Source organism: Tursiops truncatus, chromosome 18 (assembly GCF_011762595.2).
Source record: "Tursiops truncatus isolate mTurTru1 chromosome 18, mTurTru1.mat.Y, whole genome shotgun sequence".
Classification (NCBI taxonomy): Eukaryota; Metazoa; Chordata; class Mammalia; order Artiodactyla; family Delphinidae; genus Tursiops; species Tursiops truncatus.
The window spans coordinates 65,535,158-65,546,981 of NC_047051.1; the positions used below are offsets into that span (position 1 = coordinate 65,535,158).

The following is an 11,824-nucleotide window of genomic DNA, read 5'->3' on the forward strand; positions in this document are numbered from 1 at the left end:
ATGCCCCGGTCAGGGAAGATCCCACATGCCACGGAGTGGCTGGGCCCGTGAGCCATGACCGCTGAGCCTGCGCGTCCGGCGCAACAGTGAGAGGCCCGCGTACCGCCAAAAAAAAAAAAAAAAAAAGAAAATGCCTGAGTTGCATTGTCATGATCAGTTTGGTCCCTCACCATCAAACTGTTCTTCTGATACAGTGTCAGCTCTTAATTTCTATTAAAACAGATTATTTTTATCTACATCGGTTTGGAGTATCCATGATAGCTTTGAGTATCTCTTTAGTGTTATTATGCTCCTAACTTAATTTTTACATTACATCTACAGATTTCTCTCTGTTCTTCAGTATGCAGTCTGAAACCAAGAGAAAGTTGCAGCACAGAGTTGTGGTTTCCTTTCATTACTCACGCTAAATTACCAGAAGTGCTCTTTTAAGATGAAATATTTAGTCACCTCAAAACAAATCAGTTTAGAGGAAGACGGAAGCCTTATTTAGCTTATGTTTTCCATCCTTACGAGAAGTATTGATGTTTTATGCTGGCAGGCTGTGGTAGGAGCCTTCAACTCCTAGTCAAAAACCGTTCTCTTTCTCCAGAACTGCCATAATACTTTATTGAAAGATTAAAAATATCAATCCCAAGGGTGGGGAAACGGGCACTCTTAAGCACTGTTGGTTGTGGTATAAATTTCTGGATGTCAGTTGAGATTGCCTGTATGTGTGCATGGCAACCTGGTTATCTAATCTAGAAATGTGATTTTTCTGGTTTAAATGGTATGCCATACACACACACACGCACACATTATGCATACCTTTGAGAAAGAAGTTATACCTCTAGGTGTAGTTCATCAGATTGCTGTTTGTTAGTGAAAAAAATGAGTAGAGGGGAACTCTCCATGCACAAATGGAGAAGGAGTCATTAAATTACGGTATGTTTATCGTAGAGACTCTATAAAATGGAATACTGTTTAGCCATTAATATGATGTATATCACTTATTGATATACAAAGTCCATGATAAGTGAAAATCGAAGCTGATATAATCTGTCATAAAAATTTACATTTATATAGATATGTATAGGAAAATAGTGAAACGATATACATGAAAATAGTTATAGCAATTATTCTCATAGAGGTGAGATTAAGAATGTTTTTCAGTTTCCTCTTTACCTATTTAAATATTGCCATGGGTTTTTTTAAATCATTATGTGTTACTTATTTGACCAGGGAGATGGAGAAGAAACGCTATTTTCATTTTGGAGAAAAGATTTCTATGTTCTCAAGCGTAAAAGGAGGGACAAGGTGTTACAGATCACAGCTCATTAGATAGGGATAAACTTTTTAGCACTGACTTTTTAACACTAACATTTAACAGAACTGACAGGAAGGACAAAATGGGTTGCCTGAGATATGATTTCCACATCACTAAAGATGTTGAAATATAACCATTTGGTAAGGTTGTCATGGAAATGATTAAAGCATCAGGTGTTCTGACATTTTGCCTTGAGACCCTCTTGGTAGCTGAGATTTTTAACAACGGGTGGAAGGTTGAACAAGGGGACCTTGTAAGTAAAAATCTTTCCGATTCTCATTTCTGAATTTAAAGAGAATTATATTTCAACCTGCTCTTGAAAAAGTGACTGAGAAGACAGCAGCCTGGTAAAATTCATGTGAAACATAGCCTTCTTTTAATAGGCTACAATGCGACACCCTCAAAAGGAAGTTAAAGGAACTGAGTATAGTGCTATCTGTCTACAACTTACCATTGGTGAATAAATGCAGGGAAGAAGGAATTGATCCTGGACTTGCCACAGTACAAAACCATGAACTATACACATACAGTATTGTTTGGGGTCACAACGTAGTAGATCAGGTCAGTGATTCCTAAGCCCTGCTGAAACTCACAATTAGTCTTCAGAACTTATAGATCTAGATAGGTTTTTTTTTTTTTTTGTACGCGGGCCTCTCACTGTTGTGGCCTCTCCCGTTGCGGAGCACAGGCTCCGGACACGCAGGCTCAGCGGTCATGGCTCAGGGGCCCAGCCGCTCCTCGGCATGTGGGATCTTCCCAGACCGGGGCACGAACCCGTGTCCCCTGCATCGGCAGGCAGACTCTCAACCACTGCGCCACCAGGGAAGCCCTAGATAGGTATTTTTTAATAGGGTCTTGAGTCCTGATCCCACAAATTCAGATTCAGTAGCTCTGGAGTTGGGCCTGGGAATCAGTATTTTTAGTTCTCAAGCTATTTTGGTGATCAGCCGAGTTTGACACAACCAGAATAAAATATACGTACACATATACCCATATCAAGACAGTTACATAAAGACTGTTGACAAACATCAAATGCTTTGAACTATTCATATTTACAAAGCTGCCTTCACTGAGAAGCCATCAACATTCTACAGCTAAGTGATACTCACGCCAGTATTTCTGATGTTTCATTCAATGCATTAAGCAGAGCTGCTCAAAAGAACTAATTTTATTTATTAATATATTATATATTAATTATTAATAATTAATATATAATATATTAATTTATATATTATATATTAATATATCATGCTCATACGGTAAATAACACAAACATTCATGTTAATAAAACAAGAGTTCTCAGAATATAAACAAAAATAAAAGTGAGATGCAGAAGCCACTGCATGATCCCGCTCTCAAAGGAAACATCAAGGAAGTTATGCTGAAGTTGATGAGAAACCAGCTGATGTTTAAGATGTGGACAGCGTGCTACTCTGCTCTTAATAACGTTAACAATAATACATAAATTAAATATTTTCGGAATTTTGCAACTTCACCTTTGTTCCCAAGTGATGTGTTTAGAAAAGAGAAAAAATGAAGACAACTCACGAAACTATTATAAATACAGAGCATGAAATGAAAGTGCTGCCGTCACCTGCCAACCAAGTACCTAGTCTTCCTAGATAATCTGGTTGGCCCTGTCACAGGCGTCACGTTTGTCTTCTGAGGCCACTTTTGCCACCCAGGTTCCAAAGTTCTGTTTAGCCTGAAGTGAACAGGTTTCCTGTGCTGCAGGGTTTCTGGCTGCAGGAGTGGCAGGAGGCTATACAGATGGGCCCCCAGCCATCACACACACTCCCACCAGCTTTCACACTGCCTGGCCTGAGTCCTACCTGGCATGCTCTTCCCCAGATACCTGCTTGGCAAACTCCCTTACACCTTTGCTCACATGCCACCATCCCAACAAGGCCTACTCTGCTCATCTGGTTTAAAGTAGCACCTGTGCTCCCAGCCCCCTCCCTGTTCTGCAGGTTTTTTCCACTGCACCTAACACCATTTAGTAAGCCAATAATTTACGTATTTACTTGGGTGTATTATCGATGACCGTCTCCTCTGCTAGACTCTAGGGCAGAGCTCTTTGTTTTACTCACTGATGTATCGTAAGTGCCTAGAATAGTATCTAGCACATAGTAGGCCCTTAAATAAACGTGTTAAATGGATGAATAAATATACAACACATTGACTGTTTATCACTAGTTACTTACGCAGCGGCAGGCAGTTTTCCGTAGAGCCTTCAGTGCTCGCACAGCTAAAAGCATCCCACGTTTCTGTGTTTGAACAGTGGTGTCAGTGCGATGGAGCTGCCGGGGCCCCAAGTGCATCTCCACCTTCCTGGGAGGCGGAATGCACTGAGCACCCGCTCCACTCGCCAAGTCGCAAAGCTCTGCTGCCTGGGGACTTCGCCCCACTGAATCTGACGCGGTTACCCCTGCATGCTGGGCTTACTCCTGAGGCGTCCATCCGCATCTCTTGTGAAGCTCAGCCCGTTGGGTGTTCTTAGAGCAGTGCTGGGCTCTCAGCAGTCACTCAGTAAGTGATACGTGTTGTCTTGGGAGTGACCTGCTGTGTCTGTGCTGACTTTCAACTTCAGGGCTTAAGAACCCCTTCGAAATTAGCTAGTCCAGCTCATTTTATGGTCCAAGAAACCACGGAACGTAGAGATTACGTTAATTTTCTAAATTCACAGCACTGGCGAGAGGCAGTTCTGGAACTGGAGTCCTGGTCTGGGCGTTATCGGTTTGTTTGTTTCTTAACATACCGTATAACCACAGTGCAGAGCAGAGCCAGTTTCCTCACAGCCTCGCTCTACTCTGTCAAGCTCATCCTTTGCTGCTGTCCCATTTCTTTCTCACTCATCTTCCCGAAGGAGGATCCAGGTTTCTCCAGCTCTTTCCTCCACACGGAGGACCAATTCTGTCATCCCAAGCCAGCGCCTTTTCCGATCCCCTTCCCCACAGGTACCCACATTAGGAGAAGGCTCTTCCGCTTTTCCTGTTCCCTGTGGTTACGAGGCTCAGCCTGGGCGGGGTAGAGTAGAAGAGGCTGTTGTCAGGGCGCTGCTTTATCCCTGTGACTCCAGGCCTGCCTCTGGCCCTCGTCCTCACCGCCCAGGTTGGTGCGCCCTCCGTCGCACTCCTCACCCCGCCCACCAGCTCCCCCTCCTGCTTCACACTTCCTGAGGCCGTGGTCTCATATCAGCGGGCAGGAGGGGAAAGAACGCCACCCTTCGTTTATCCGGCACTTGGTTTTTCCTAGGTTCTCATGTGACCGTTACAGCAACCTTGTGTGTTAAGTGGGAACAGATGTTCTTACTCCTGCTTTACTGCTGAGGAAATGAAATACGGGCGAGTAGAGTAACTGATTTGCCCAGCCTTGCAGCCTCTCAGTGGCCCGACTGGAAGCTGAGCCTCCAGATCCTGTCGCATATATTTATGTTAACCGAAGGAGCCACGAAATTGATCACCGTCGGGTGTTCTGAAATGTACATCTTATTCAGTCTTTTCTTAAACATCTTATTCAGTCTTTTAAAGCCTTCTGAGAATATTAATCTGGATTTCTCTAGCATCTTTAGCATCTTGGTTTTAGGAAAGACCACTGAATTCAGTGTGTGATGTAATGGACAAGGTCTCTGATACGACTAAGTGGACATTTCGGTTTAACAATCATTAAATACTGTTGCAAGTGGACCTATGTTTGCAGTGTTCTAGTTATTACCCTTTTGAGAATCTGTTAGATTTATTCAGATTCTTGATTCAGTGTATCATACAATGGTTAATGATTTGGTTTTTTTACACGTTTTGAAAATCCACATATTTGTAGTTTTTAATTAAAAGTAAGAAATATTTCTTTATGTATAAAGTATATTATACTGTACATTTAAACTAAAAAGTATTCCTTAAAACAGTTATCACTTGATTAATAATAGAAAGGGATGCCTTATCACTTTCCTTTTTGTTAAGTATTGTAAACAGAGATTGAAATTAATTTTAACTTAAATTTAATCGATAAATTTTACTTAATTTTATTAACGTTTATGTTACTTCGCTTCTAGACAAAGTGTTTTAAACACACAGTGATGTATAGCCTCTTATAAGGAAAACAAAATGCAGTTATACCTTTGCAAGTGAAACAGATTAGGAACTGACCTTGTCCCGACAGGACTGGCCATGTCAGCTCCTTGCCAAGCTTCTCTGTACAGCAGGCCAAGGGGGCTTGTATGCAAAGCACTGATTTACAGTGTTCGTAATGCAGCTTCTTTCTCACTGCCGTTGTCCTCCCAGAGGCCAAGGAGTACACGTAACTGTTTGTATGTGAGGGTCCTAGAAGATGTGAAAAACTCCTGTGTCGTATGTTCAGAGCTCTCAGTATGATCTGAGATCAGAAAGCCTAGGCACCGCTGACATACAGTAAATGCGTGGAAAGTCCTTTGATAAAAATTGGAATTGTCCAGATCCATTTCTAGCAAAATGATAATATCCAAATCTTGGATTTACCTTTGATATTGTTATCCCCACCGTCCCCACTCATTTTTTTTAAGTTGCTTGTGTATTTCAGATTTCTAAAGGGCACACTGCCTGGAGTGCGCCCTGTTGTTGAGACCATTCTCAGTTTGATCTTGTGCCAAAGGAAAACAGAGAGACTCTGTTGGGAATATAGTTTGCTTTATAAATTAGGGTGAGTAGAGATGAACCATCTCGCGAGGATGATGAAGTTGTGGAAGTACTGTCACTAACATTAGCTGCCAGCCTGTTACTCAGTTTCCTGAATGATAAAAACGCCCTACAAATCCTGCCTTAGTAAATCCTGACTCTGTGTAGCTTTCTCTTCTAACGGATTAGCTGTATCTAGTCAACATTTGTTATCACTTGTGTGCAGGTTTGCAGTTTGCTTCCTTTATAAATTAGAGATGCATTCTGCTTAGGGGTAAGTACAGACACAGGTATTGATTTATCCTAAAATCACAAAAAGCTTTTAAAATGATGTATAAAGTACAAATGTATTAGCAACATTGCTTAGAACAAACATAAACACAAATAGTGAATAAACATACACAGTAGCACCATGTATTTTTACACCATGAGTAATCATTGTAGAGAGAATCATCTTTAGTACCAAAATGATTTAGGACCTCTTTGTTCTTTTCATATTATCTTTTGTCTATTAGATTAGTTTTTTTCCAAACATCTTTACTTATAGACACCTTACCTGAGTCCATCTGACTCCTGTAACAAAAATACAATAGACTGCATGACTTAAACAACAGAAATTTATTCCTCCCAGTTCTAGAGGCTGGGGAGTCCAAGGTCAAGGCTCTGGAAGGTTCAGTGTCGGCTGTGGGCCCACTTCCCTAGTTCATACACTGTCATCTTTTCACTATGTCTTTACTTGGCTGTAGGGGCAAAGGAGCTCTCGGGGGTCTCTTTTATAAGGGCACAAATTCCGTTCATGATCTAATCACTTCCCAAAGGTCCAACCTAAATACCATCACCATCACTTTGGGGGTTAGGTTTCAACATATGAATTTTGGTTGGACACACATTTAGTCTGTAGCACACTGATTCTAGTTAGGAAGAAAAAGAAGTGGTAACATCAAATAAAGCTAATGATTGGAATGTTTAAGTCCATGTCAGGCTGAAAAGAACCGTGATTGTCTTTCAACAGGCTAATCTATAACAGTTTGTGTAAAGGGATAGAGTGTAGTTGTGTTTGGTGGGTTTCATCCTAATGAGTTCTACTAGCTTTTTTCTTATTTAGGAACTATTAGAACAAGATCAGTTTTGTATACTTCTAGAACATAGTAAAATGCTGAAATTATATAAAATTATAAATTATTCGTTTAGTCACAAGAGCTAGTACCTCATCATCTGAATTTTTGTAAGCAGCTCTTATAATGAAAAAAGTTTAAATTAATCCATAAAAAGGGATTTATTCTGAGATTCTGAGAATAATTTTCCAAGTATATCTGGAAAGGTAAATTGATTTTAAAAGATGTATAATTGATTAATTTAAAACATCATTTTGAAAAACCCATTTATGACCTACTATGAGAGCTGCTTCTAAATGCCTTCTGGCAAATGTCAAACCAACTGGAGCAAATAATTTTTCATGTAACTGAAAAGTATATTTGTAGTAGAATATAGAGAAAATACACTTTACCTGTTTAACTTCATGCTAACTTCTCCAACATCTGTGTGTTTTGTTTATTCTCTCGTAGGTATGAGAAGGTGCCAGTCATCTTGGTCGGGAACAAAGTAGATCTGGAAAGTGAGAGAGAAGTGTCCTCCAGTGAAGGCAGAGCCCTTGCAGAAGAGTGGGGCTGCCCCTTCATGGAGACGTCTGCCAAGAGTAAAACAATGGTGGACGAACTCTTTGCAGAAATTGTGAGGCAAATGAACTATGCCGCGCAGCCCGACAAGGATGACCCGTGCTGTTCCGCATGTAACATCCAGTAGCATTCACACGTGGCTGTCCTGGTCAGGAGCTGCCCTGAATCGTAGGCGATACCAACCTCGTCTGCTCAACAGTGGAGCTTGCAGGATGTGTGGTGTGAATCTCCAGTGAAATAGCCGTCCTTGTTCAGAGTGGAGCAGTGATGGTCAGTTGATGTCTCTGAGTAACATATGGGTTCAGTAACTCCAGTCTTCACCGTGGTCCTCAGTCTTCTCTAGGCACCTGCAGCTTCAGGCATAGCCAAGTCGATCTACAGAGTGTTCTCCTTTGAAAGCTATCATTGCATTGTCACTGAGTTGACAGAAGCAACTATGGTATATGTTAAAAATAATCACGGGCAAGAAACCAGAAGAATTCCTGTGACCGCTTACAATTAAAATATTTTGTCTTCTGTTAAAAAAAAAAATTAAGGAGAAATATTTTCCTACAAGAGTACTGAATTTCAGGAACTGAGATAGTGCTTCTAACCAATGTATCACGTCAAGTAAGATAACAACAGCTGACCTGCCAACAGCATTACAGGGAGAGATTCTTTGCTCAGCTGACATATTTGTTTTTCAAAATCGATGCTTAATTGTAGATGTTATCCTAATTTGTGACACGGAACTAACTCACACATCAGTCCTTGATAGAGCAAAAGTCACAACAGGTTGTGTAAAAATACAGCCTAGTGTTAGAATGTGTCATCACCTGCTTTGCCCAGAAAGTGGAGACTCTTACAAGGGTTTGAGCCGAATTAAAACCCCAAACCCACCCTCTGTTAACTAAGCAGGGATGGTCTTTATTACTTTACTGAACAAGAAGGAAGCAACTGTGACGGAAAGAGATTGTGTAGCCTTACTAACGAGAAGTGTTCTAGTAGATTAACTAGTACCATCATGTAAGGAAAACGAAGCCATGTTGCATCCACATGTTCCCGTTTGCAGAAACCTCACAAGACAGTACAGATATCTTGCATTTTTACGTTCGTTAAAGCAGCAAATTCCTTCTTGCCTTTAAGGGCTATGGTTGTGGTGTGATTCTCGGCTAACCTGCTTTCGAAATCAAGTTTTCTATAGCAGAGCTTTATCGCAGGCATTTAAAAAATTGAATAACCAAGAGAAATAATTTGGGCTTAAAAGTAGAACATAAATTATAGAGTGGAAGTTAAAAGACAAAAAAAAAAAAAAAACGCTTTAATTTTCCTGGAGAATTATATAAAGATTTTCTTACAACAATTTTGCCCCGATTACTGAAGTGGCAAATAAAGCTAGAGTGAATATTTTGTTTTGAAAAGGTGCTCAAGTTCTGACATTTTTGGTTTTCATAGCCGTAAAGTATTTATCATTTGCATGACTAAAGGCACACGAAAAACCTATTCATAAGTTTTACAATCAAGTGCAGAAGGGTTTTCAACTAACTTCAGAGTTACAAATGCTGAAGAGCGTATCTTGAGCTGATCCTCTGGAGATAAATTTGGCCTTCAGAACTGCAGTATCACTGAGCCTGTGATCTACATACCGCCCCACATGTTGTTGGTTTCACGCGCTTGTGCAAGTAAGCTCGGGTCTTATGTGTGTAACTGAGCGAAGAGTGTATGTTTGCGTGTGCATGTGTGTCCATTGTTCCTACGAATTTGGCACAAGTCAGAGACAATTGCCTATAATGAGAATCTGTACTGCAGAATATAGCGTATCAAAACCATTTTTTTCTTTCAAATTATTTGTTTGTATACATTATTGAAATCATTGGTAGCCCCCCAAGTGTTTAGTAACCTGACATTAAGGTTAGAGGACAGAAAAAAGGTGGATAGTCCTTTTCATAGATGAGAAAACAGAGATCTGTGGGTAAAACCAGGCCGTGGTTGTCAGAAGTCTTTGAACTGTGAATATTTGCATTCTTCAGTATCGTTTTTTTTTTTTTTATGATCCCCAATTATGAAGCACCTTGTTTATAGGACAGAAAGTTCTGACCAGTTTTATTGAAATAAATTTCATCACGTAAAAGGTGATTTGACTCGATCACGTGGAGAAATCAAAGATTCAAGAAGTATGATTTTATCAACTGAATTAGAAATACTTGTTAGTGCACTGTTTGACTTTTGAATCCTGTAACTTCTAAGAATGATTCTGTTTTTTAGAATTCCATATTTGGTAGCAATTTATGGCAACAGATTACATATTAAAAACATCTATAAAGATTCTACAGTTTTACATTGTGGATTGCTATGCAGACAAGAAAAGTTAAATAATATGAAAGGTATGGCAAGATATAAGGTGGAAAAGGTTATCTAAAAATTTGGGTTTTAGTTAGACGTGTTTGTCAGACAATAAGGTGGTTTTTTACTGTAAAGATGTTAATAACTGATTTGGCTGCCTGATCAGTGTTTCCACGCAGCCCTGAATATTTAGTGACAAAGCATCAAAGATACGCAGAAATGTGGAAACTGCTTGTGTGCTCTTACTGTTGGTATTTCATCTGGTATGGATATAACTCAGCTTGAATGAATGTGTTTGTTGAGACGTTAATACAAAGCTTAAGAACAGGAAGATGAAATTTGTTGGCACATGAAATAATAGTGGCTAAAAGTTGGTGACCTTGGGTCACTATTTATTTTATGCCCTGATCAGACTAGCAACTAGATAAGTGAAAGTTTTTCTAACATGCCTTAAAAATGTTATGGTTTGATCCAAAGACCCACTTTTTCTTTAGCTACTATGATAAGGTTTTCTTTTTTTTCTGTTTCATCTCGTTTTACTTTTATACAAAGGCAGCATTTTTTAAGTTTTTTTCGTTCTATATTGCAACTTTTTTTTTTTGGTTCTTTTAAGCTGTGATAGTGATGGTAACTGATGCCTTTCATTTTGTTCAACTTATACAAAACAAGCCAGCATCTGATCAAAAGTATTACATAAAATCTTCCTTAAACTATTGAAAGGTGCTTTGACGATTTTCTCCTTTGGTTTGTAGAATTAGGACTGAAATTTTGACTCTGATCGCTACAGTTGCCATCACTTTTCTGTGGTAAAACTACTGATATTTGCTCTTCTGTATAAAGAAATGTTGCCTAAGGGTGTCTGCTGTTTGTTTTCAGAAGTTGCCCACTGGGGGTATTGTCTATATGTATGAATATGAAAGTGCTTATTTTGCTTGTTGCCATTGGTTTTTTGTTTGTTTTGTAGTTTTTTGTTCTTCTCAGTAGTCTTGTGTTAGCACTTGGGTAAGCTTTAATTGTCTCCTTAGCCAATCAAATGTTAAAGACTATGGGGGTCTTTTTTTTTTTTTTTTAACGTGTCATTGTGCATCTCTTAAATCTTGATCAGGGTTTCAAGAATGACTGCAGTGGGTTTTGGAAACAGACTTATCCTTATTGATTTGGGATTTCCCAGAGATAAATATAGTTCACAGTTAATTGTTGAGCTCTAATACAACTGACCATTTAAAATTGAACAACAGTTTATTGTTTTGTAACAATGTCAGTTGTTAAACCTTGACATTTCAATTAAAACATGAATTGTAGTTATAACTCAATGCAAATTCAACAGTTGTATTTGGAGTTAAATTATTTTAACAAATAAATTTATTTAATGAAATTTCCTCTGGGTTTGGGTCTCTTTTGGTTCTAGTTGTTTTGTACCTGTTCATGGGTGAAACGTATTTAATGTATTTTTTCAAAAAAAACCTAAAACTTGCCCTAGAGTGAATTTAATACTCTTCTTACAGAAATAGTCAAGCTGAATTAAATTGAATTAAATTCATCATGTAAAAAGGGAGGTTAGTAGATCATTTTCACACCATTTAAAAATTAAAGTGACATGAGAAAGATTTTTAAATCAGTAATTTCAAATATAAAGTTATCTTCATAAATGGTATTTTCTATTTTTGATGATAGCTGGCTAATTTGAAATCTCAATGCTCTTGTTCACAGAATTGCTCTAGATAATTAACATTAATTAGCTGTTGCTTTGTAGCCCTGCTAGTATCACTAAAATGTATCCGTGTCCTTCTAGTCATGGCTTGGGGCTGTCTTTTTGTTTAGGTCTTGTGGATTTTAAGGTACCAGAAGCTGGAGGTTGCTGTTCAGTGGGGCTG

The 11,824-nt window shown here is 39.0% G+C and overlaps 1 protein-coding gene across 1 annotated transcript in view; it reads left to right on the forward strand.

Moving 5' to 3' along the window:
• The window catches only part of RAP2A (RAP2A, member of RAS oncogene family), a 40,489-nt gene extending 29,164 nt beyond the window's left edge, over window positions 1-11,325 (forward strand). Inside the window, exon 2 of the mRNA XM_033843520.2 lies at window positions 7,518-11,325. Within this exon, the coding sequence (XP_033699411.1) occupies window positions 7,518-7,755 (238 nt within the window). The 3' untranslated portion in view covers window positions 7,756-11,325. The remainder of the gene's footprint in view (window positions 1-7,517) is intronic.
• The last annotated feature ends 499 nt before the right edge of the window (window positions 11,326-11,824 follow it).